The 25,346-nt window shown below is 54.6% G+C and overlaps 1 protein-coding gene and 1 long non-coding RNA gene across 5 annotated transcripts; one reads left to right on the forward strand and one right to left on the reverse strand.

Moving 5' to 3' along the window:
• The first annotated feature begins 568 nt into the window (after window positions 1–568).
• SCIMP (SLP adaptor and CSK interacting membrane protein) lies at window positions 569–23,915 on the forward strand. Of its 2 annotated transcripts, none has more exons than XM_058705300.1 (5): window positions 569–691; window positions 12,447–12,570; window positions 14,590–14,653; window positions 18,982–19,055; window positions 21,081–23,915. In XM_058705300.1, exons 1-5 carry the CDS (start codon window positions 671–673, stop codon window positions 21,230–21,232), a joined length of 435 nt encoding a protein of 144 aa, XP_058561283.1. In that variant the 5' UTR covers window positions 569–670; the 3' UTR covers window positions 21,233–23,915. The 2 variants fall into 2 exon arrangements, with proteins under 2 accessions (XP_058561283.1, XP_058561284.1); XM_058705301.1 differs by lacking the exon at window positions 569–691 and adding an exon at window positions 4,374–4,909.
• On the reverse strand, window positions 3,215–21,964 carry LOC131498248 (uncharacterized). Of its 3 annotated transcripts, none has more exons than XR_009255352.1 (6): window positions 21,891–21,964; window positions 19,903–21,350; window positions 13,343–13,437; window positions 12,896–13,036; window positions 6,011–6,100; window positions 3,215–3,543 (listed from the first exon to the last, which is right to left on the reverse strand). It is a non-coding gene; the product is annotated as an uncharacterized LOC131498248 (long non-coding RNA). The 3 variants fall into 3 exon arrangements; XR_009255351.1 differs by lacking the exon at window positions 3,215–3,543 and having other exon boundaries at window positions 4,935–6,100; window positions 19,903–20,010; window positions 20,108–21,350; XR_009255350.1 differs by lacking the exon at window positions 3,215–3,543 and having other exon boundaries at window positions 4,935–6,100.
• Window positions 23,916–25,346: the final 1,431 nt, after the last annotated feature.

Consider the following 25,346-nt stretch of genomic DNA (forward strand, 5'->3'; position numbering starts at 1 on the left):
TGTTTCAGCGAGAAGGGTCAGGTCAACAAAATGGTTGGTCGGCTGCCTGCCCCGGCCCCCCGTTGTGAGCGGTCGTGGGCGCCCCTGGCGACTGTCCCCATGCTGACGGGGACCCGGCCCTGCCGGGACGGCCAGCAGGGCCTGGGGCCCAGAGCAGCAGGCTCCCGGCCTCCCCACAGAAGCTGGCCGGCAGCCCCAGGCTTGGCCACAGTGTCCTCCAGTGTCCGTCCCACGGGAAGCTCGCCGGGGGTGTCTCGGGGTGGGAACCAGCGTCCTCGCTCTTCTGGGGCCCCTGGCCAGGCTGCCGCAGCCGGGAATGCTCGCTCGGACAGGCTGGTGTGCGGGGACCCCGCGGCCACCCCGGCCACACTGCCCAGCCCGCCCCCGGTCTTGACCCCCCACGACCAGGTCGGTCCTCGGCGGGGCCTCGCAGGAAGCGATCGTGCCCCCTGGAAACGTCGGGACCAGCTTCCCTGGAAGGGGGTGGGCTGCCTGCCATGCGGGCGCCTGGGCCTCCCCCACCCGAGGGCTGAGCAGGAAGGGGAAGTGTGGTCTGGCTGGGGCTCACTGCTCCGGGGTGGGCGGGAAGCCTGTGGGTGAGGAAGGCCTCTCCCCAGCTGTGCCTGAGCCACCACACTCGGGCCCCTGCTGTCCCCTCAGCCGCTCGCAGATGGACACGCTCGCCACCCAGGTAAGCATCTGGGCTTGGGGCACCCGAGCGGCCGCCTGGCGAGGGTTGGGGTTGCAGCTCAGTCTGCGGCTGGGCTCGGAGGGTCCCCTCTGCCCCTCACGGGCTGGGGGACCTCAGATCCCTGCACCCGTCTGCGCCTCCATTTCCCGGGGGTATGTTGGGGCGGGGGAACCTGCCTATGGGGTTGAAATGACACCCGGACGGGGACAGAGACGCATAAACGGTACACAGGTGGTTCCCCCTCTCTGGATTCTGAAGGCGACTTTCGGTGCCTGATAAGCGACAGGACCCGAACGGGTCTGCGTCGGGGACGGGGTGGGCGAGGGGGTGACAAGGCGGATCTCGAGCTGCATCTTGGGACTCTGGCAGGAAAAACCTAGAACTCCAGCAGCCTTGACATCTCTGTGCCCCCGTCTCTCGTGTCTAGCGATCTGTAAGGCATCCTGTGTGTTCCCGTGGCCGCGGGTCGAGCTCGGCTGCGCCCCGGGGTCAGATCCCCATCTGGCGAACGGCCGCTGCCCGCTGGGAAATGACCTCCGAGGCCTCCTTGTGGTATTTCCAGTTCTATCTTGTCTCGCATCGCTCGTCCTGAGAACCGCTCCCGCGCCCTGAGCGTGGTAAGGACAAGGCCTGGGGCTTCCTGTTTTGTTTTTAATTGTTTTTTGTTTTATCTTTATTTATTTTTGAGAGAGAGAGAGAGAGAGAGCAGGGGAGGAACAGAGAGAGAGGGAGACACAGAATCCGAAGCAGGCTCCGGGCTCCGAGCCGTCGGCACGGAGCCCGACGCGGGGCCCGAACTCACGGACCGCGAGATCGTGACCTGAGCCGAAGTCGGACGCTTCACCGACTGAGCCCCCCAGGCGCCCCACTTCTTGTTACACTTTAGGACCCTTCCCTCCACCCCTCCTGCCCTCAAAAAACTGGAAAACTCCAGAGAAATAGGGGAACAATGGCCCCACATTCCGCCACTTGGGAAAAGCCATGGCTGAGCCTCGCGTCTGGCCTTCTAGTTTTTTCCCAGGCGTCGACACTGTGAAACATCACCGTTGTCTCGTTTTGACGTGAGCACATGGTACAGGAAATTCGGGCCTCGCTGCCGTCACCCCCACCCACTGACCACACCAGTGCCACTGCCAGACAGCCAGCAGGTGACAGGGCTCCAGGGGGCCCCCCCACACTCTCAGAACCAAACAAGCAAGAAAGCCAGCAAGGGCGCGAGACAATTTGGTTGGACCCAAGGAAGGACTTCTGGGTTGCAGACGTCCGGGGATGACTCAGGAAGCCTGAGTACTCCGCAATTCCGGAAGGTTCTGAGGAAGTCAGACACAACACATAGAACGCCGCGGAGACGCCCGAAAAGCCACCTGTTCAGGAAGGGGAGCAGAGCTCTTGAAAGACGTGATGCGTGAGGTCTGGAAAACGTGTTCCGTTCACGCTTCACAGGGAGGCTGGGTGGTAGGGGTGAAAAGGAGTCTTTCCCTCGGTACAGAACCGAGATGGGGTCTCTGTGCTTTGTCCCGGCAGACTCCGGCCACACGCGCGGGCGACCTGCGCACAGGTGGCTGGCCGGGGTGTCCGCACAGGCTGCGTGTGGCTCTTCTGGTGAAGGGGGGCGCCCCGAAGCTCCCCCCCGGGGCTGCTTTTCACGGGGTTTTCTCCCCACTGCTTGACTGCTTCATCCGAGCCCATCGAGGGGCCCTTGTGCAATTTTCTCCCAGTCCCACGCTGCCTGCTCCCTGCTTATTTGCGCCAAAACCAACATAGTTCTGCATTTAAATTTTACTTCCTTTGGGTTACTGGTGAGGCTGGATCACTAGAAATGATATTACGGAATCAGAGGAGATGTCTGTGTGTTGTTACTGTTTGCTCCCCCGCACAAACTTTTTTTTTTTTTTTTTTTGGTAAGTTCATTCATTTGTTTATTGAAGCGGACTCGACACCCAACGTGGGGCTCGAACTCACAACCCCGAGATCAAGAGTCACACGCTCCACCGACTGAGACAGCCAGGTGTCCCTTAAAAACTTGTAACAAAATCTATATATACTGTCAGCGGTCACACGGAAGGATCTGTTTCACCACTGCTGCGCCAGAACAAGGTTTATGATTTTTTTTTTTTTTTTTGAGAGAGAGAGACTGAGAGTGGGAGCCAGGGAGGGGCAGAGAGAGAGAAGGGGACAGAGAATCCCAAGCAGGCTTCATGCTCCGTGCAGAGCCCAACGTGGGGCTCGATCCCACGACCGTGAGATCATGACCTGAGCTGAAATCAAGAGTCGGATGCTTCACCGACTGAGCCACCTGGCACCCCTTCACCATTTTTAATTTTTGCTTGCATATAGACGTAGTTTTTTTTTTTTTAATTTTTTTTAATGTTTGTTTTTGAGAGAGACAGAACGTGTGTGGGGGGAGGAGCAGAGAGAGGGGGAGACACAGAACCTAAAGCTGTCAGCACAGAGCCCAATGCGGGGCTCGAACCCACAAACCTGAGATCATGACCTGAGCCGAAGTCGGAGGCTTAAGGGACACAAGCCCGGCCCAAGGGCTGCACGGCTCATTCTTTCTTGAAATTGTTTACTGAGGTATAATTAACACCAGGGAAACGTGTCTGTCTCAGATGCACAGTCAACACGTTGGGCAACAGTCTACACCTTGCCTCTTTCATTTCCTGCGTCCAGGACTCCTCTCTGTGCTGTCCCAGGCATTGGGAATCCGCGTTTTACGTTTCTGGATGGGGTCTCACTGCGCGAACATCCCAGCCTGTCTTCCCATTCCTCTGTCGAATTCCGTTCTGTCGGTACACGGTTTTACTTGTCTTGGGCTGGGGTCAGTGCGTATGACACGACACCCCCAGGTGCTAAGAATCCGAGCGTGAGCGGGGCAGAAGGGAGAAGAATTAAAAGCAAGGGGGAAGAAGGCTGAAGTTAATTTTAATAACACATTGCACTGAACCCAACACATCAAAAACATCCTTCCCGCACGTAATCCATATAAACGTTAACTAATGAGATCTTGTATGTTCTTCCTTCCACACTAAGCATTTTTCTTTTTACGTTTGTTTATTTATTTTGGAAGAGAGAGAGCAGGGGAGGGGCAGAGAGAGGGGAGGGATGGGGAATCCCAAGCAGCCTCCACGCTGTCAGCACAGAGCCCGACGTGGGGCTTGATCTCATGCTCTATGAGATCATGACCTGAGCCATATCAAGAGTCGAACGTCCAACCCACTGAGCCACCCAGGTGCCCCCATCCTCCCGCAGAGCTGCGTGCGACCTGCCTCCTCCCACAGAAACTTCCCCGAAGCCTCTCCAGCCTCCTAGAACCCCATCCCCCCGCCCCCCCCCACACACACACGTTCTCCCCACCTTTTGGGACTCATGACTACTTCAGATCATTCCTTTCTCGTGAGAAAAAGTCGAGTTTTTCAATCACGCAGGACTTGAGCAGTAGCGTGGGTCTTGAAAGAAACACAGGGGCCTCGCACCCAGTACTTTTCACGAGCGAGGCTGGATTAGGGGCGAAAATGCTGGAGCTCCTCAGGGGTCAGAGAGACGTTTCGGGAGACGTGTCCTGCATGTGGACGAATGCATGGCTCTCATGTCGTAAGCTATTTTTACGCTACAGAATTTGGTTAAAAAAAAAAAAAAAACACGAAAAAAAACCCCAGGAAGAAGCGAGTGTGGAATCAAGCCAGTCTCCAGAATTCCCAGCGGGGGCTGGACTGGGACTTCTGTCGCCGACTCCCTGGAAATGCCTTTTGGGGAAGTGAGAGCCGGGGCCGGGTGGGTGCCTGGCCTCAGTGCCTCCCCCGCGGCGAGGGCGAGGATGTGCGTCATGGGAGGAAGGCAGAGAAACCCGCGCAGGCGGGCAGGGTCTCGGCTTCCCGGGCAGCGCCCGATGCCCGCGGCCGGTGGCGGGTGCGGAGCCGGTGGCGGGTGGCGAGGCCAGGCCAGGCCAGGCGGCTGAACGGTTAGGGGGCACACCCCAAACCGCCCTCCCGCCTGCATCATCGGAGGCGGAGTGCACCTGTAGGGCCGGGAGAGAGGTGGCAGTCACGTTCATGTGCTCGCAGACCCGCACCGAGCGCCTGCTGCGTTCCAGGTGACGGAGACAGTGGCAGAGAGACGGGCCCCGCTCTGGGTGGCGGAGCTGACTCGCCAGTGTGGACCGCCGGGAACAAACGTCCGGTAACCCGCCGGAGTCACAGGACGTGGGCTCACGCACGGGTCTGCATCCCCCGCCCCTGCCCAGCACCCAGCCCCGGTCGAGGCAACCTTTCCTCGGCCTCAGTGTCCCAGCTTCTCTTGCCTTCTGGGTTTTCATCACCCTGACGGTGGAGCACCTCCCCCACCCCCACACACACTTAAGCTGTTATCAGTTACGGAGGTCGCAGTGTGAATGAGATTCAGAGTCTGTCCTGAGGGCAGGATGACTAAGGAGAAAGGGGAAGAGGGAACAAAGAGCACTGAGATGGGGGGGGGGGCGGTGACTAGCAGGAGGAGGAAGCCTGGATAAGACGGTCTTTGTTCCTAAATCGCATTCGGTTATATCCTCTGAGGACTCTGGACAAGATCCTAGGATGCCCCTGCTCTGGCCAATGCCTGAGGGAATTCAAGAAAGGAACCCAGTGCCCTGAGGACCCAAGGAAGTCATTCACACCCTAGTAAAAATCAGTTTCTCTTCCTCAGAGTCTGGCACACCCAGGCAAATGAGTTTGAATGGAGAGGAAGTGGGGAGAGCGGGGGAACTTGGCAGAGAAGTGACTTGTCGATGATGGAATTTGGGGCATTACGAGAAGCATCTCGGGCATTTGGTTCAGGGGCTTTTTTGGTGCCTTTCCCTCTCCCACCAGTGCTGCTACCGCCTCTGACTGTGGGGCTCCCTCACCTGCCCCAGCTGGGGGGGCTCTGCCAACTGGCCCGATGGATGTCCGTCCCACCCGGAGGCTGAGCCCCCCCGCCCCCCACCACTGGAGCGCTTGTTAAAAATGCTGATCCCGAGTCCGACACTGGACCTACAGATCAGAACTGGGGGCAGAGAAGGGGCCTGGGACTGGCATCTGTGCTTTCACACATTTCCCAGAGCCCCCGTTTGGGGGTCGCGAGTTAGGGTCCTGGAGTCCCAAAGACCTGGGTTTGGTTTCTGGTTTTCCCGCTCACTGGCTCCGTGCCCCTGGGCCAGTAGTTTCGATCTCTGAGCTCCCATGGTCTTATCTGTAAAACGGGGTGGTAACCACAAGCCGCAGTGCAGGGGATTGAATGAGAGGGGCGCGTAGGGCACCGGGTAGCACACGGTGAGGGTGACTTTTCTGAGACGCATTTTCCTACCGCGGTTGTAATTACGCCGAACAGGGCACGGCTGAAGGCTGAGGTCTTGCCCGTGCTGGAAGCTCTTGAACGAGGGTTCTGCTTTCAGTTCTGTTATGAAAAGAAACATTTACCAGCTTGGCGGCAGCCTCATGGGGTAAAATGACCACACGGCCTGGCGTCAGACTGCCCTGAGCTGAAATCCTACGCTAGTCCCTTGCTGGCTGTGTTACCTTGAGCAAATCGCTTAACCTCTCCGAGTTCAAGTTGTTCACCTGCAAACGAAGCATGAGAACTAACACCACCCACTCGGGGAAGGTCATCATCAGGATTAAGAGATAACGTGTAGATCACCGGTTCTCAACCTCGGCCTGCCTTGTATTAGACTCATCTGGAAATTTTTATTACAACAAAGAAACAAACCCCCCAAGGGCCAGGCCCCACAGGTCCCGCAGGTCAGTTAAATCAGAGTCTCTGACACGGGGCAGACAGACAGACAGCTCGGGTCGTCCGCGTGCAGGAGGAGGCGGGGGAGGAGCTCAGAGGGAGACGTGGCTACGGAGGAACCACCCCGCAGGGTTCGGAGACAGGGGAAGGGGCCATGAGCCAGGAGCACGAGTGGCCTCTAGAGGCCCACAGAACCAGGAAGTGGCACATCCTGGGGGTGGACACAGCCCTGCCCACGCTTGGATTTCTAGCTCCGTGACGGTGGCGTCCGGGACTCATGACAGGCCCCGCACTCCTGCTGTTGTATGCCCCTGTGCTCCGGCCCCTGCCCGGGGGGCTCCCCTCTCGCCCCAGTCGGGGGGCGGCCACCTCAAAGACGCTTTAGTCCAATTCCAAAACTTTTAAGTTACTTTCGATTGCTGAGCACAGTTGGTAAAACGTGGCTCACTGCAAAGCTTCGGTTTCTGACTCAAAGCCGCTCACTTTGCCCCAGTGGGAGTGAGTGGAGGAAGGGGTGGGGGCCGCCTCCGCACCCCTGCACCCCACCCTGCGCCGAGGACAGCCAGACAGACGTTTCTCCAGGGGAGTCTCCCACCACTGGCCTTTCCTGCTGAAGTACTTTGCGGTTAAGGTGGAGGCTCCACGCCCGGCCGAGAGGTTCCTCGAGAGGCCCCGCAGTGTCTGCGGGCTGATGGCCGACGCCCTGGGCCCCGCGCTTCAGCTCCGGGGAGGCCTGCGCCCCACGGTCCCGTCCGGGCGGCCGACACAGGTGGCCTTCAGCTCCCACACTTTGCGGGGCGTGAGCTCGGTCCCGCCGGCCACCTGCACCCGCTCCCCGCGGGCTGGATCCCCGCCGTCGCTGCCCAGAGCCCGTCCGCGTCCCCTCTCGGGCAGCACCACAGCCACTGAGCCGGCCTGGAGCCCAGAGGACACCCAGCGGGGACAGGACGGGGTTCTCTCGGGACCCTTCTCACTCAGCCGCCCTGTCCCAGAAAGACAAGCTCGTCTGGGTTCTGCGGAGAAGGCGTCTCAGAGCAGTGCTGTTTGTCTGGCCCTGGGCTGTGGGGGAACTTGGGACTCTTATTCCCACTTGTGGGCCCCGATCCTTCATCCTGGGGAGTCCCGTGGCCCCCACCGTCTCACCACCATGGCTGTGCTCCTTAAAGGAAGGCGTCCCGAACCCCGCTGGGCCTGTCCCCGATGACCCGGGCATGGTACGGACACCAGCAAGGAAGGACTGGCACCTAGAGGGAGAGCATTCAGCCTCCTTCCTGCCGGGTGACCTTGGGCAGGCCGCTCAAGGACGCAGTTAGCGGACAGATGAAAGCACCTGCAGGCTGCGTGTGCACGGATCACACTCCAAACATCTGCTGGCAAGGCGCCTGGGGGGCTCAGTCGGTTGAGCATCAGACTTCAGCTCAGGTCACGATCTCACGGTTCGTGGGTTCGAGCCCCAGGTCGGGCTCTGTGCTGACGGCTCGGAGCCTGGAGCTGCTTCGGATTCTGGGTCTCCCTCTCTCTCTGCCCCTCCCCTGCTCGCACTCTCCTTCAAAAATAAATAAACATTAAAAAAAAAAAAAAAATGGAAGAAACATCGGCTAGCAAAGCAAAGCCATGCCACACGTTTGTAAGAACAGAACTGCAAGATATGCATCCACTGCGTGGTTCTCAAAAGTGACCCAGGTTTCACTTTTCTGACATCATCCTTCTTCCCTGCTTCTCCAGGGAACTGAGGAGAAGGAAACTTCTTTGAACTTGAAATCGGAGGAGTAGCTTTTCATGGGAGCTACGCTAGACAGTTAATTGACTGGGTTGTTTTTTTTTAATTTTTATTAAAGTAAATACACAGTTTTTTTTTTTTTAATATTTACTTTCTGGGGAGAGGGCAAGCAGGGGAGGGGCAGAGAGAGGGGGACAGAGGATCTGAAGTGGGCTCTGTGTTGACAGGCTGACGGCAGAGAACCCGATGTGGGGCTCGAACTCCTGAACCGAGAGCCAAAGTCGGACACTCAACCAACTGAGCCACCCAGGCGTCCCAGTAAATACACATAGTTTAAAAAATAATAATAATAATAATAATAATAATAAAATTAAAACAAATAAAAATCAAGTGATTCGGAGGATTCACGGCAGAAAATTGCAGCCCCCTATCTCCCCACGTCCATCCTTCCACCCCTGTTGTGCTCTCGGATGCAACAGCTTTGAACTCTTGTGCCCTGGTGTTTACTTGTAGAGCCCTAAAGAGTATGTTTAGTTGCTTTTTGGAGAAATCCTTCAAGATTAAGACAAAAAGAAAAGGTAGAAAATATGGAGGACAAACTAGACAAAAGAACAAGGAGATGCACATTTGAGTATGAGAAGAGAGAATGAGAAAATGGGGGGGGAGAATATTCTATCTGTTCATCCGTCTGTCCATCCTTCCTTCCTTCCTCCCTTCTTACTCCCTCCATCCTTCCTTCCTTCCGCCCTTCCTTCCTTCCTCCTTCCTTCCTCCCTTCTTACTCCCTTCCTTCTTCCTTCCTCCTTCCTCCCTTCTTACTCCCTTCATCTTTCCTTCCTTCCTTCCTTCCTTCCTTCCTTCCTTCCTTCCTCCTTCCTTCCTTCCTCCTTCCTCCCTTCTTACTCCCTTCATCCTTCCTTCCTTCCTTCCTTCCTTCCTTCCTTCCTTCCTTCCTCCTTCCTTCCTCCTTCCTCCCTTCTTACTCCCTTCATCCTTCCTTTCCTCCTTCCTTCCTCCTTCCTTCCTCCCTTCTTACTCCCTTCATCCTTCCTTTCTTTCTTCCTCCTTCCTTCCTTCCTCCTTCCTTCCTCCCTTCTTACTCCCTTCATCCTTCCTTCCTCCTTCCTTCTTCTTTCCTCCTTCCTTCCTCCCTTCTTACTCCCTTCATCCTTCCTTCCTCCTTCCTTCTCCTTCCTTCCTTCCTTCCTCCTTCCTTCCTCCCTCCTTCCTCCCTTCTTACTCCCTTTATCCTTCCTTTCCTCCTTCCTTCCTCCCTTCTTACTCCCTTCATCCTTCCTTTCTTTCTTCCTCCTTCCTTCCTTCCTCCCTTCTTACTCCCTTCATCCTTCCTTCCTCCTTCCTTCTTCTTTCCTCCTTCCTTCCTCCCTTCTTACTCCCTTCATCCTTCCTTCCTCCTTCCTTCTCCTTCCTTCCTTCCTTCCTTCCTTCCTTCCTTCCTTCCTTCCTCCCTTCTTATTCCCTTCATCCTCCCTTCCTGCCTGCCTTCCTTCCTCCTTCCTTCCTTCCTCCTCCCTTCATCCATCCATCCTTCCTTCCTTCCTGCCTTCCTTCCTCCTCCCTTCCTTCCTCCTCCCTTCATCCATCCTTCCTTCCTTCCTTCCTTCCTCCTTCCTTCCTTCCTCCTTCCTTCCTTCCTCCTCCCTTCCTCCTTCCTTCTCCTTCCTTCCTTCCTCCTTCCTTCCTCCCTTCTTACTCCCTGCATCCTTCCTTCCTTCCTTCCACCCCCAGAGCTAAAGAAGGTCAGGTTCCAATTACGTGTATTAAACAAAGAGTCCACCCTCAGATATGTGGCATTTTCTTAAGTCCAGTGCCCTATGGCCTCACCAGGCCCTGCAAAACCACATTTCACAGGGTCTTCCTGAGAGCCAAGCCTCCAGTCTCCACGCTTTCCCTTTTCCCCCTTCTTCGTGTGCCTCTGTTGCTCTCTTCTGTGCATCCTGAAAAGGGGATCTACAGCACAGCCTCTCCTGAGTGCACACCTGGGGTGGGCTACCTGGCCGGCCGACACGTCTGTCTTTGAAGAGAGAATCCCCAGCACATCTATCACCGTGGATAAATGGCACTGAGCGGAGAGCTGAGCCAAAGAGCTGCAGATGACACGTGTACAAGTTACACACGCTTGGTTTCGTGCCATGTAACCTGATGAATAGCCAAAGACGTGTTCGATCAAGCCAACCTTCACCAAAGAAACGAAGCTGGGGACTGAAAATCCAAATTATAATAGAACAACGTAATAAATGAGGACACTCTGCCAGTAATACAAACACGTGTTTAAATAGTAAGCCAGGGGCGCCTGGGTGGCGCAGTCGGTTAAGCGTCCGACTTCAGCCAGGTCACGATCTCGCGGTCCGTGAGTTCGAGCCCCGCGTCAGGCTCTGGGCTGATGGCTCGGAGCCTGGAGCCTGTTTCCGATTCTGTGTCTCCCTCTCTCTCTGCCCCTCCCCCATTCATGCTCTGTCTCTCTCTGTCCCAAAAAAATGAATAAAAAACGTTGAAAAAAAAAATTTAAAAAAAAAAAAATAAAAAAAAATAAAAAAAATAAAATAAATAGTAAGCCAACGGGCACCTGGGTGGCTCAGTCGGTTCAACGTCTGACTTCGGCTCAGGTCATGATCTCACGGTTCGTGGGTTCGGGCCCCGCGTCGGGCTCTGTGCTGACGGCTCACAGCCTGGCGTCTGCTTCGGATTGTGTCTCCTGCTCTCTCTGCCCCTGTCTTGCTCACGCTCTGTCTCTGTCTCTCAAAAATGAACAAACAATAAAAAATGTTTTAATTATAAATAAATAACTAATAAATAGTAAGCCAAGTCTGATGGTTTTGTAGGAACAATGGCCTTAGCAGCCCTAACCTTGTCCCTGTTCCTCTGCCTGGGTCCCTGTTTATATCGTTAATACTAACGTCACTCAAAAGCACGAATTGGAAAGGGCTGTACATGAAAATACATGCGTGAGTTTCCACTGGCTAAGTGATGACGCAGGAAGTTGATTCTCACACACCCAGAATATGCCAGGTCTCAAGGATCATGTTTTCCTTTAGTAGCCAAACGAACAGGCAAAGCGCCCGCGCTCTGGATGAGGGGAGCCCCGCTCCTCCCGCAAAGCCCCTGCATTCCCGGAGGCTCCTCCTACGAGGGCATCCCACAATCGCCTGGGGCCTGGCACCTGCTGTCTGTCCTACTTGTCTGTACGTCATCCCTGGTTGGGAAACCACAGCACACATGTCATTAGTCCCCAGGCTCTGCTCTTACAAGCTTTTATTGTGCAATTGAGTTCCAACACGGTACAGGCAACAGCTTCAGACTGAACATTAGTCACAACTGTCCCACGGAACTACTAGACATCCTCCCACGGGGACTTTCTAACAAGCCTCACACTTTCTGCACTCTTACCGTTGGCTTTTTTTCCCTCTCTTTTTTCCCCAGCGTCACTGAGGTATAATTGACTTAATAACACCGTGGAAGTTTAAAATGCACAACGTGTTGACTGGATACACTCGTATATGGTAAAACTTTGGTTTGAGAGCATAATTCGTTCTGGAAACACGCTTGTAATCCATAGGAATTGTGTATCAAAGCAAATTTCCCCATGAGAAATAACGGAGGGGCGCCTGAGGGGCTCAGTCGGTTGAGCGTCCAACTTCGGCTCAGGTCATGATCTCACAGTCTGTGAGTTTGAGCCCCAAGTCCGGCTCTGTGCTGACAGCTCGGAGCCTGCAGCCTGCTTCGGATTCTGGGTCTCCCTCTCCCTCTCCCCCACTCGCACTCTGTCTCTCTCTCAAAAATAAATAAACATTAAAAAAAATTTTTTAAAGCGTATTAGAAACGTTAGCTCATCTTGTGGAATGCTCGCAGAACAAGGTACTCGCAATCCAAGGTTTCACTGTATCGCGAAATGCCCGCCACCACAGCCAACGTCACTCTTTCTTTTCTGTCTTGAGAGCACTTAACATCTGCTCCTGCCAGACTTCTCTGCTTGCTTCCCGAGCTGGCCAGCTTCCAGCCCCCAAATTCCTGTACATCTCTGATCTCCGTGCGCGTGGCTCCCCTGGGGAGTGGCAGACGGGTCACTCCCGTGCCACACATGAGGACGCACGGAGTTCGGAGGAGATTAAGGGCCTCGCCTGAGGGCTCCCAGTTGCTGATGGGCAGGGTTCGTCTACGCCATCACCTGCCTGACCCCTAAGCAGAGGTATCCCCAAAACGTGGTAGACAACGCCCCCCCCCCCGACGCCCCGTTCACGTCTCATATTCCTCTGTCTCCGTTCTTCTCAGGGTCCCATCACGATGGATTGGTTGAGGGACAATTTCTGGGCCGTCCTAGCTGTGGCCATCTGCATTGTGTCCGTGAGCCTGGCCCTCATCCTGTACTGTGCCTGTAGACAGCTGCTTAGACAAGGTAATGGCGGTCTCACCTGGGCAGGTGGAGGGCGGGGAGGGCTGGGGTGGTTATCTGGGCATTAGGGCTTCTTCAGGGCAGAAAGCGTAGTTCTGGGCCTGAATAGGCGAATTTTGGATTAAGAATCATGTATTCCGGGTCTGAGCCTAGCCCTGCCACTAACTTGCATTCTGGGCCTCGGTTTCCCCATCTGCATGGCGAAGGGAGGGAGGCTAACTAATCTTCAGGAACTCTTGGGGCCCCCAGGGTGTGGGTGAGGGCAGAACCTGTGAGAAGGCACACACTGCTCCACGGCTTTCTCTCTCCATCGTGGCCCTGCTCTCACCTTTGGGACTCAGAAGACAGCACGAGTCCAGAGAATGTCAGAGGCTGTCTCAGTTCCAATCACATCGAGTGGTACACGTGTTGTAGACACCGGATACGCACAGCCTTTTCTGGGTCAATCATTCCCCAACGAAGCAGTTTTCTAAAAAAACAAAAAAAACACTTTCTTGAGGCATGAAATATGGGCTCGGTCCACGATGGACATGCTGGCCACCACCGTTGCCTTCTCTAAGGTCAGACTCTGAATCTCCCAGAACAACAGCTGCCTTGGCCCCAGGTTCTTGGCACCCTCCACCTTCGTGGAGGCTTTCCACTAACTTAACATCATCTCCAAGGGGGTTTCCACTTTGCCGTCCAACTCCCATCATCCCTGTGACCCAGGGATGGTGAATGCACCAATCCCCCAGGGCAGTGTGGGCAGGCCACCCTCAGCCACCAAGGCACTGACCTGCCACGGCGTCTGGGACAGCCTCAGAACCCTGCTCGCCAGTCGCCGAAAGGTCCGGGCTCCACAAGGAGTGAGACCTTGTCATCCTCGTCCATCTGTTTGAGAGATAAGAAAGTTAAGGTTCAGAGAGAGGAAGAGGCTTGACTGAGGCCTCACAGGACTTGGTGCCCGAGTTGGGACCAGAACTTAGGTCCACTGGGCTTCCTGTCCAATGTTCTCTGCCCTCAACCCCTTGATGGTAAGCAGTTGTTTTTGTGTTGTTTTATAGATTAAAAAAAAAAATTCTTTAATGTTTATTTTGGAGAGAGAGAGAGAATGAACGAGTGGGGTAGGGCAGAGAGAGAGGGAGACATAGAATCCAAAGCAGGCTCCAGGCTCTGGGCTGTCAGCACAGAGCCTGACCCAGGGCTTGAACTCCCGAACCCTAAGATCACGACCTGAGCCGAAGTCGAATGTTTACTTGATTGACCCACCCAGGCGCCCCTTTTTGTGGTGGTGGGTTTTTTGTTTTGTTTTGTTTTTTTTTAACACAAAGAGTACATTCTGCTCCTATAGTCCTCTGTCCATCTGCCTTCTTGAAATGTTGGACACAGACGAAGTAGGACCCTGAACAAAACCTGGCCTGTTCTCTTGGACCTTAAGCCACCACTATTACCACGCAGGTTAAAAAATGAACAATCGGGGCGCCTGGGGGGCTCAGTCAGTTAAGCGTCCGACTTCGGCTCAGGTCATGATCTCACAGTCTGTGAGTTTGAGCCCCGCGTCGGGCTCTGTGCCGACAGCTCAGAGCCTGGAGCCTGTTTCAAATTCTGTGTCTCCCTCTTTCTCTGACCCTCCCCTGTTCATGCTCTCTCTGTCTCAAAAATAAATAAATGTTTACAAAAAAAAAAAAAAAAAATGAACAATGACGTGTTCGTCTAGCACGGCCCGGTTGCAAACTTCTTCCCCGGTCTTCCTCTCGCTTCCTCCCAAGCACACAGTTGGTTACCCGTCCCAGGGATGTTTCTGAAAGCCAGGGGGAGACAAGCGGGGCCCCGCGCCGGGCGGCCTGGGCAAGGGCTTGTGGTCAGAAGGCCCACGTCCAAGCCAGTCTCCACTGCCCGCCAGCCCTGGGCCCCCAAGTCTGTTTCTCCCCGGTGGTTCCTCCCTCACCTGCCCTGCACACGCCCGGTGTCTCCGGACTTCTAACGGTCACACCTTCTGCTGATTCTTCCCAGATGATCATTAATGCCTATTTGGTCCCTTAGGCAAGAGGTGGGACGTTGCCAAGCCCTTGGGAAGAGGGCAAAGTGACGAAGAGAAAACGTATGAGTAAGTACAGCCCCCCCCCCCCGCCCCGCGCAAGGTGCAGCTTTGAGAGCCGCCTGGTCACATGCGCCCGTGCACCTGCTTGTCTCTTTGGGGGAGGAGCCCACTGCACCTGCGCAGCCCGGGGCCGTCTTGTCTGCCAATGGCCCGCCCTCCGGGGAGGGGTCTGGAGCTTTGGGGCTGCAGGGCACCCTCCGAGGCTCTGCTCTCCGGGTTGTCTTTGTCTGGTCTAGTTTGGTAGAGGTCACAGGTCAGGCTGTGTGTGCTGGGCCCACCCCTCGGGGTTAGGTCTCCCCTTTCTTTTTTCTTTCCTTCCTTCCTTCCTTCCTTTTCTTTGTCTTTCTTCCTCTTTCTTTCTCTCCCTCTCTCTCCCCCTTCCCTCCTTCTTCTATTTCTTTCTCTTTCCTTCTTCTTTCTCTCCCTCTCTCTCTCCCCCTTCCCTCCTTCCTTTCTTCTATTTCTCTTTCCTTCTTCTTTCTCTCTTTCTCTCTCTCTCTCCCCCTTCCCTCCTTCCTTTCTTCTATTTCTTTCTCTTTCCTTCTTCTTTCTCTCTCTCTCTCTCTCTCTCTCCCCCTTCCCTCCTTCTTTTTCTTTCTCTCAAAATTTTAAGTAATCTCTGCACCCGGGGTGGGACTCTCCAACTCACAACCCTGAGATCAAGAGTCGTAGGCTCCACCAACTGAGCCAGCCAGGGACCCCTACCCTCCTTTCCTTCAGATGGCCCACCAGTGTAGTCCTCTCGAGGCTGTGTGCCTAACGAAACTATGCCATTGGCTTTCCTGCTGCATTTTGTGATCTCTTTGGAGCTTTTATGATTGCTGTGTCGGGAGTCCCCAAGATCACCTTTAGGCTTGACGATTCACCAGAAGCGCTCACAGGACCCGGGAAAGCTACAACGGTCACGGTTACGGGTTATTACCGTAGAAGGGTACAGAGTCAACTCTGCAGAGGGAAAGCACACACAGGGTGGGGCCCCAGGGGCAACCAAGCGGAAGCTTCCAGGACTCTTCTGCTGGTGCACCATGCTTCATTCTCCCAGCATGGATGTGTGGCACCACATGCAAAGCATCGCCAGAGAGAGTCACCGAGGGTTTGTACGGGGGGGTCAGTCACACAGGCAACAGAGCGCCCACACGACCCACTTAGGTACTCAATCCCCAGGCCCTTTCAGAGGCCAAGCCGATATACCGCATGACCCGGGGCCCCAGGCAAACACAAGCAGGCATTCACCAGCAGTCACCTTGTTAGCAAAGACCATCTAGCTGAACGCAGGCCCAGGTATACACAGACACTACCATCAGGAAAGACAATCCGAGAGCTTAGAGGTTAAGGGCCAGGTGCTGCTCAAGGTCCAGTCCTTTCTTCGGAATGTAATGCGTTGTCTGAAACAAAATCTGTGCTTTTCTTTTTTATTTTTTTTAATGTTTATTTTTGAGCAAGTGGGGGAGGGGCAGAGAGAGGGGGAGACACAGAATCCGAAGCAGGCTCCGGGCTCCGAGCCATCAGCACAGAGCCTGATGCGGGGCTCGAACCCATGAACTGTGAGATCATGACCTGAGCCAAAGTCGGCTGCCCAACCAACTGAGCCACCCAGGTGCCCCTATTTTGTTTATTTTTTAGAGAGAGAGAGAGAGAGAGAGACAGAGTGTGAGCAGGGGAGGGGCAGAGAGAGGGGGAGACACAGAATCCGAAGCAGGCTCCGGGCTCCGAGCCGTCACCACAGAGCCTGATGCAGGGCTCGAACCCATGAACTGTGAGATCATGACCTGAGCCAAAGTCGGCTGCCCAACCAACTGAGCCACCCAGGTGCCCCTATTTTGTTTATTTTTTAGAGAGAGAGAGAGAGAGAGAGAGAGAGACAGAGTGTGAGCAGGGGAGGGGCAGAGAGAGGGGGAGACACAGAATCCGAAGCAGGCTCCGGGCTCCGAGCCATCAGCACAGAGCCTGATGCAGGGCTCGAACCCATGAACTGTGAGATCATGACCTGAGCCAAAGTCGGCTGCCCAACCAACTGAGCCACCCAGGTGCCCCTATTTTGTTTATTTTTTAGAGAGAGAGAGAGAGAGAGAGAGAGAGAGAGAGACAGAGTGTGAGCAGGGGAGGGGCAGAGAGAGGGGGAGACACAGAATCCGAAGCAGGCTCCGGGCTCCGAGCCATCAGCACAGAGCCTGATGCGGGGCTCGAACCCATGAACTGTGAGATCATGACCTGAGCCAAAGTCGGCTGCCCAACCAACTGAGCCACCCAGGTGCCCCTATTTTGTTTATTTTTTAGAGAGAGAGAGAGAGAGAGAGAGAGAGAGAGAGACAGAGTGTGAGCAGGGGAGGGGCAGAGAGAGGGGGAGACACAGAATCCGAAGCAGGCTCCGGGCTCCGAGCCATCAGCACAGAGCCTGATGCAGGGCTCGAACCCATGAACTGTGAGATCATGACCTGAGCCAAAGTCGGCTGCCCAACCAACTGAGCCACCCAGGTGCCCCTATTTTGTTTATTGTTTAGAGAGAGACAGAGAGAGACAGAGTGTGAGCAGGGGAGGGGCAGAGAGAGGGGGAGACACAGAATCCGAAGCAGGCTCCGGGCTCTGAGCTGTCAGCACAGAGACTGATGTAGGGCTCGATCCCATCAACTATGAGATCATGACCTGAGCTGAAGTCGAATGCTTAACTGACCGAGCCACCCAGGCGCCCCCAAATTTGTACTTTCTTAGAGTGACTTTTGTTGTGGATCCAGCAAATAGACCTCTTCCCCACCAATTCTGACCCCCTTGAGGAGTAAGACAAATGTGTCACGCAGGTAAGTAACAAAATATTGCCTTTAATGAGAATAAACCCAGCGTGGCACAATGGGGCTCTTATCCACCGGCAAGGGCATTTGCTAGTTCAAAACCAGGGAAACTTTCCGATGAAGGGAGCAGCCTGGAGAACCTCAGGTCACCCGTGTGGGGCAGCCCCTTTCTCTGAACAGCACAGACTCGAGCACAATGTGTGTTGTCTGCAGTCAGGCTGGCTCTGGAGGAGACAGTGGGAGAAGAAGGTTCTTCCCAAAGGCAGATCAACTTCCCTCCTCTCCTGGGAGCAGCCACGAGGGGTGGACAGAGGCCACTAACGGAGCTCCTGCCACACAGACCCTTGTCCACATATCCCAACAGGCTTGTGCACCCCCAGGGGCGCTCAACCACATACAGGGGGCCAAAACTTGGCTGAGAACAATCTCTTCCAGTTTGGAGGTCAGAGCACATGGAGGGGATCACGGGTCTAGGCCAAGAGGCTACCCCGTGGTGTCTCTTTGTTGGACCTTCTTACCAAAGTATGATACGAATGTACAAAGTCAAGCAGGACTCAGTGAATTTCCACAAACTGGACAGACCCAGGTGGCCAGCGCCCAGATCAAGAAACAGAATAACCAGTTCTTCAGTGACTTATATCCCCTTCCAGCCACCATACCCCAAAGATAGCCACTCTCAGAAATAGGAAAGGCTAGTTTTTTCTTGTTTTTATGCTTTCTAGAAATGGAATCAGCCAGGGGCGCCTGGCTGGCTCAGTTGGTTAAGCATCTGACTCTCGGTTTTGGCTCAGGTCACGATCTCGTGGTTGGTGAGTTCAGGTCCTGCATCGGGCTCTGCACGGACAGTGAGGAATCTGCTTGGGATTCTCGCTCTCTCCCTCTCTCTCTCTGCCCCTCCCCTGCTCATGCTGACTCTGTCTCTCTCAAAATAAATAAATAAACTTAAAAAAAATTTAAGCAATAGAATCAGCCAGCACATGCTATCTAGGGTTTGGCTCCTGTTGGTCAACGTTTCTGTGCACGTCATTGTGCGTGGTTGCAGACGGTTCGTCCTCATGAATTTATCCACTCCGCGGCTGATGCGCATTTGGGTAGGGTCCAGCTTGGGGCTCACGCTGCCACGAACGTTCTCGTGTGTGTCATCTGGTGGCCACATGCAGGCATCTCAGCAGGATGCACCGAACACGCAGTCACGCACTGTGTGCGTCCCCGTGTGTGCCGTTAGTGTTAGGAACACGTGTATCTTGCAAATGAAAACACACCTGCTACTTACCTCCCCCCAACCCCGCCCTCTCCAGCTCCGGGGATTCCAGGAGGACGCGCTCCAAGCGAAGTCCCTTCCTTCCCTCAAATCCAGCTGTTCGGGGGCTGGAGGAAACAGTTTCTTTACAAACGGGTACGACATCTAGAGAAGGACAGAGTGCCTCCAGCTTTTAGGAATGAAGGTTTCAATGTTCATCCGTTTTCTGATGTTTTCCTTTCGTAGGCTGACGGACACGCTCAAAACCACACCCTGACTCCTGACTCCTCCTCTTTCTGTCTTCCCAGGAATGTTCTTAATGAATCACCAGTGCAGTTACCCCCTCTGCCGCCCAGGGGTTTGCTCTTCCCAGAACACACCCGTAAGTATCTGCTGCTGGTGACATTCAGGGCAGGGTAACAAATTCATCTAAATGTCTTAGCTCGGGGGCGCCCGGGTGGCTCAGTCGGTGAAGGGTCCGACTTCGGCTCAGATCACGATCTCGCGGTTCGTGGGTTCGAGCCCCGCGTCGGGCTCTGTGCCGACAGCTCGGAGCCTGGAGCTGCTTCGGATTCTGTGTCTCCCTCTCTCTCTACCTCTCCCCTGCTTATGCTCTGTCTCTGTCGCTCAAAAATAAATAAGAAATGTTTAAAAAAATTGAAAGAGGGGCGCCTGGGTGGCGCAGTCGGTTAAGCGTCCGACTTCAGCCAGGTCACGATCTCGCGGTCCGTGAGTTCGAGTCCCGCGTCAGGCTCTGGGCTGATGGCTCGGAGCTTGGAGCCTGTTTCCGATTCTGTGTCTCCCTCTCTCTGCCCCTCCCCCGTTCATGCTCTGTCTCTCTCTGTCCCAAAAATAAATAAAAAACGTTGAAAAAGAAAATTTAAAAAAAAATAAAAAAATAAAAAAATTGAAAGAGACAAATCAATTAAAAAGGGGGCAGAGCAAATAGCAAAGCTCCTGATGGTCAATGTGTACATTCACATTCAAATCCCAGCTCGGAGCACGAGTAAGAAGGAACTTGGGGGGTGTCACCGGGACTCCCCCACTTTGCATCAGAAAAGCCCTGCCTGGTTCCCTTGACCGGAATGTTCTTCCTCGAGCTGCCCATGTGGTGGTGTCCTTTATCCTACCCACTGCCACGCGGCCACTGCCCTCCGCCCTCTCTAAAGTGAGCCCGCTAACTTTCCTTTCGAAACGTTAAGGCAGCTACCCGACCTCGTCTTACTTACCTGCTGCTCGTGTGTTTAAGATCTCTCTCCTGCCCTGGAACAGAAACTCCGGGAAACAGGGGCCTCTCGTCTTCCTCACCACGGTTTACCGGCCACTAAGAACGGTGCCTGGAGGTTAGGAGACAATTCAGGTCTTGACCGAATGGACACATAATAGCTTACATGTATGGGGCAGCCCCCATGTGTCCGGGCCCGTGTGACGCACTTCACAGGCACGATCTCCTGTCGGCCTCTCCACGGCACTACGAGGCGGGCGCATTTATTATCCCCCTTTGACAGACGGGGACACTGAGACACACAGAAGTTCAGTGTCTCACCCAAGGCGACACAGCGAGTGTGACTGCTGGAGCCTGGATGTGAACTTGGGTCTCACTGCAGGGCTGTGCAGGGAATGACGGCGGTCTTCTTCCCAGGTCCTCTTGGGAAAGACAGAGTCGCGGCAGAGGCCGCGGCGACCCCATCTGAGGGTCTGAGGTCTAGCTGCCGCTTCGTCTTCCTTCCCGCGGCCACCTTGGGGCTTTTGCTACGTGTTCCCTCTTCACTCATTCTACCTTTTGCAAACCCCGCTGTCCCTTCTGAGCAGAGATTCGTGCCCGAGCAATCATGGAATGTCCTGGAAAACACTAAGTCACTGTGAGGGACGTGCCAAAAAGGAAATAAGCTTCGTATCACTTCCTCGTGAGAATGAGGGCCTCCCATGACCGTGCTCATTCGGGGACTGGCTCGGGTCAGCGTGCCGTCTGCACTTCTGCTTTGCGGGCTCAGGCAGGGGGACGTGGGAGCCAGGGCGTCTGACTGCCGTCTGCCATTCACCCACTCGGCTGATCCCGAGACGGTGTCCTCTCTGTACAACAGTGTCCCCCATCAAATGGGGAGCTGGTCCACCAGGAAGTAGCCAGACCACCCAAGCCCATGAAAATCATGCTGAGTCACTGGGTCAAAAATACATATGGGGGCGCCTGCGTGGTTCAGCCAGTTGAGCGTCCGACTCCTGGTTTCGGCTCAGCTCATGATCTCACGGTTTCGTGAGTTCAAGCCCCGCGTACGGCTTTGCACTGGCAGCACGGAGCCTGCTTGGGATTCTCTGTCCCTCCCCCACGTGCACTGTCTCCGTCTTTTTATATATATGCGAGAACACACAGCAGCTTGGCCTGCAAGGACCTTTTCGTGTGCTCTAGTCCCACAGGACACCCCGAGCCAGCCGCCGGCCACATACTCGCTGGTCAATAAGGTTAGAAATAAGACCCTCTCCATCCCGAGCTACATCGAGCCTCTAGATGATTATGATGATGTCGAAATCCCCGCAAATATGGAGAAGCGTCACTTCTGAAACACCCGTTCCTTCTTTCCGGCGAGCTGAGGAAGGTTCACGCGGAGGATTGTACGCCAGTCGAGAATGGAAGCCCTTCGGTAACGGGATCCTCAGAGCTGGCGGTAACGTGGCGCAGCTGTGTAAAATAAACATTTCCTGAGGCTTCGACGGAGAGGCATCAGCGGCCACATGACCTCCCAGAGGAAAGGGGCCGCAGCTCTGCCCTGGAGGCCCAGACCGGTCAGGTCTCCAGCTACTGTTGAGGGGTGCCCCTGGGGTTCCGTGGCTCCCACTCGTGACAAACCACCCCGTTCTTGACCCCGACCCCCCCCACCTGGCTCCCCTTTTCTTGTTCGATTCTAAGCGATCCCAGCTCTTGGTGTTGGACTCTGCAGAACACCCAGGCTCTCATCCCCAGCTGGGCCCCACGGGCCCACCCAGCTGCCACACCCAGGGCCGTGGGTGGGAGATCCGACCGAGTGCTCCGGCTGAGTGCTCCTGAGTGCAGGTTACTACATCACACCCGGCAGGCTCTTCAAGGGTGAGTGGTGCTTTCTGTTCTTGAGAACTGTCCCCACCTACACACACCCCACACCCCAGCGCCCGCCCCCCCCCCCACCCCCCCCCCCCCCCCCGTGATGTGGGCCGGGCGGACCGCGGAGGTTCAGGTGCTCACCCAGATTTGTGCTTCCCGGTAACGTGTGACAGTCCACAAAGACACATGTGGCCTTCCGGACCCAAGTGCGTAAGTTACACGCAGCGGTATCGTTTTGCAGTATGTGTGAATGCGGAGCGGGGGCGGGGGGAATCACAGGGAACAGGAAACAAAGGCACAATTAAATGGCAGATTCAAGATGACGGTTGGAGGGCTTCGTGCCCCCCCATCTTACGCTCATGACTGCTCCCTCCCCTGCGTACATTCCCTGCATATGGCCCCGAGACCACCGTCCCCAGAACCCCTCAGCGTTGCGGCGCTGCTGACGAGAGGCAGGGTAGAGGACCACGGTCCTGTTCAACAAGTGCCCTGGTCCCCAGGGCCCAAGTCAGATTGGAGGCTCCGGAAACTGGCGCTGATCTGCTGGAGCCCCAGGACTGGACGCTTCCTAAGCAGACTGGAGATGCTGGTTTCCCAGCAACCCCTGGGAAACCCAGCAACGAGCAGACTCGCAGGGAGAGCGCCGTGAACCGCAGAAAGGCCCGGAGTGACCCTGGGACCGAGCTCCTTTGCAAGAGATGGACGGCGTGCACCTGGTGTGCTCAAGCTTACCGCCTCAGCCGCTGCTGGACCAGTGGGGACATGTGCTTCCTCCGGGCTCCGTCTTTCTGGATTCCACAGGGACGTCCAGCTTCCTGTGTTACCACCACCTTATAGTAGGCCGGGGGTTCCCTAACTGCGGCCGTGTGGAACTCTGGGACTCTGGGAGCCAGAGAGGACTCTTTCCTCCAAGTTCTAGGGGGAAAAAAAAAAGCCCACGCACAGAAGTGTTTCACCTGTATGGCTTCCTCTTCTAAATTTTCTGAAAACCACCCACATCTATGACGAGAGTTAAAAGCAGATACTAGACATGTCTTCCTCAGGCCCTTCCCGTCCCGGGACGCCTGGGGCTCAGCATCCCTCTATTCTGACAGCTTCCAGATGGCACGCTCCAGCTGAGCCTTCTCCTCAGTCCCAGGCTGGCTGCCCCCAGGACACCCCCGCATGACCTCCCGACAGGCCCTCAAGGTCAACACACCCCAGAAGGAACTGATGGGCCACCTCCCCCCCCCCCCCCCCACCACTGGCGTCTCACTCTCCGGTCCCCTTTCTGCACAGCTTTCTAAAGGGAACATCTAACCACTCATTCTCTTGTTTAAATCTCTTCTTCACCCATTGCCCTCAGAAAAACACCAAACTCCTCAACTTGGGTTACGAGATGTGTCAACTTCCCCTTACAACTTCCACTCTGTCCAAACTTTTGCTCCTCGGGGCATCTGAAATGACCTGGTCTATGGTAACCTTCCCTCTGCCTAGAACATCTCTCCCCACCTTCTCCCCCTTCCCGTCTCTGCTCAGAGTCTTTCCTCAGCACCCAAAACTTGAGTGTGGTGCCCTCTTTGAGGCTCTCTTCTCACAGCAGGAGCACCCTGCGATAACCTGTTTACCTATCCTTCTCCCCCACCTCAGACCGAGAGCAACATGGGGACAGGGACTGGGTCTCTCTTTCCCCCAGGGTTTCCTCTGTTCCTAGCACGGCACCCAGGTGCTTTGTGGATGCTCGACCTGAGCCAAAGTCAGCTGCTCAACTGAGCCCCCCAGGCACCCCTTTTCCATCCTTCTTTCTAGTTTGGGGCTCCTCTGGGGTGGAACTTGCCTGGCTCACGGCTATACTCCCGATACCCAGCACAAGCTCTGGCACATAGTGGGCCCTTACTAAATGTGTACTGGGCATTGCACATTACTAGAAAGCCCACCAGTCGGTTTGACAAAAGCAAGCAGTTTTTCTCTGAGCATGTACGATTAGGTTGAGAGTGTACCCTAGGCATGGGTAATAAAGCCATATTTTTGCCAGTCTGGTTAAAAAAGATGTTAGCAGTTTGGATGATAGCATTAAATACAGTAAGATTCGACAAGGCCTTTTTGTGTACTCTAGTCCCACAGGAAACCCCAGGTCAGCCATCAGCTATATACTGACAGGTAAATAAAGGAAGAAATCAGAAGACAGTGTCCATCCTGAGCATATGGAGTCTGAAGATCATCATTCTGAAACTCCTGTGCTCTGCCCTCTTAACTTCTCTGAGAGCTGATGGTGTGTTCCTATCAGAAATGGGTAGACTATAGTTCTCTTTGAAACAGTCAAGCTGATCTTTATGATACAAATAGGATTGTTTTCAGGAAATGCTCTGGTGTTACAGTAACACATTTTACAAATCATTTGTATCAGTTAGTATGGTTAGACGGCAAGGCACAGACTGTACAATAATGAGGAATGTGTCACCACACACAAGAAGTCTAGAGGTAAGCACTCCAGGATTCAGCAGGTCTAAGACTCAGGAACACCGGGTGACTCTTCTTTGGTTCTCTTAGTGTTACTACTCATGCTGACAAGGTAGCTGCCATAGCTCCAAGCATCACACCCTCACATGATAACATTTGAAGTTAGGAGAGAAAGGGACATTTCCTCCCACGTAGCTCTTTTTACTGGAGAGAGAATCTTTCCTAGAAGCCCCAGACGACTTTCCCTAACGTCTTACTGGCCTGGATTGGTGCACGTGCCCAGCTAGGGGAACGGCCGGGGAGTGAACATTGGGCATTTTCAGCCTCCCAAGCTGGAAGTGGGCTTGGCCATCCAAGAAAAAGGAGGCAAGAGCCGCTGGATAGGCAACCTCCCCGGGGCCAGCTCACTTTCACAAATAACGCTCTTGAGTATTTGCCCTTGTTTCTGTTACGATTTCAGAGGTGTTAGGGGATTCAGGCTAAAGGCTGGTGTCCAGATTCCACCACTCACCTTTCTTCTCTTATGGGGTTTTGACAAAAAACGGACAGAGGACTGGCGGTCAGATGGGGATCATAACAGCAAAGGCAACAGAAGGAGTGCTAGTCTGGTCCGAGTTCTGACGGTTTCACTCCGATGGGCCAGTTCTCACCTGCCCCCTCTGGCAAAATCCCAGGCGGGTCCCATTGGCTGTTCTGGTCACCCCCAGGTAATAAAAGGCCTCCAGGTGTGGATTACACAAGCATATGCATTTGTCAAAACTCCAGGAATGCACACTTAAGGTTTCCGCATTTCGGGGTACCTGTGGAGGGGGGGGGGGGGTGGGGATGCTCAGTTGGTTAAGCATCAGGCTCTTGATTTCCATTTCGGGTCACGATCCCAGGGTTGTGGGATCCAGCCCCGTATTGGGATCTGTGCTGGGCATGAAGACGGCTTGGGATTCTCTAAAATGAAAAGGAAAATAAAAATATACTTAAAAAAAAAAAAGAGATTTCTGCATTTCAATCTAAGTAAATTTTACCTCAAAAGAAAAAAGTGTAAGCAAACGCTCCGCTATGCTTAAGGACCCTGTAGGCTGCAGTGTTTAGGGGAAGGTGGAATGCTGGTTGTAATTACCTTGAAATGCACCCAGAGCCAAGGCCGCTGTAGAGCCGGCACTT

Source organism: Neofelis nebulosa, chromosome 16, assembly GCF_028018385.1.
Source record: "Neofelis nebulosa isolate mNeoNeb1 chromosome 16, mNeoNeb1.pri, whole genome shotgun sequence".
Taxonomy (NCBI): domain Eukaryota; kingdom Metazoa; phylum Chordata; class Mammalia; order Carnivora; family Felidae; genus Neofelis; species Neofelis nebulosa.

What these genes read in the sequence shown, in the direction of transcription:
- SCIMP (XM_058705300.1), top strand. Translation starts at nt 671, where the DNA reads ATGGACACGCTCGCCACCCAG. An exon ending in TGGACACGCTCGCCACCCAG is followed by an intron (nt 692 to 12,446) that starts GTAAGCATCTGG and finishes CGTTCTTCTCAG; the next exon opens with GGTCCCATCACGATGGATTG. An exon ending in GACGAAGAGAAAACGTATGA is followed by an intron (nt 14,654 to 18,981) that starts GTAAGTACAGCC and finishes CTGTCTTCCCAG; the next exon opens with GAATGTTCTTAATGAATCAC.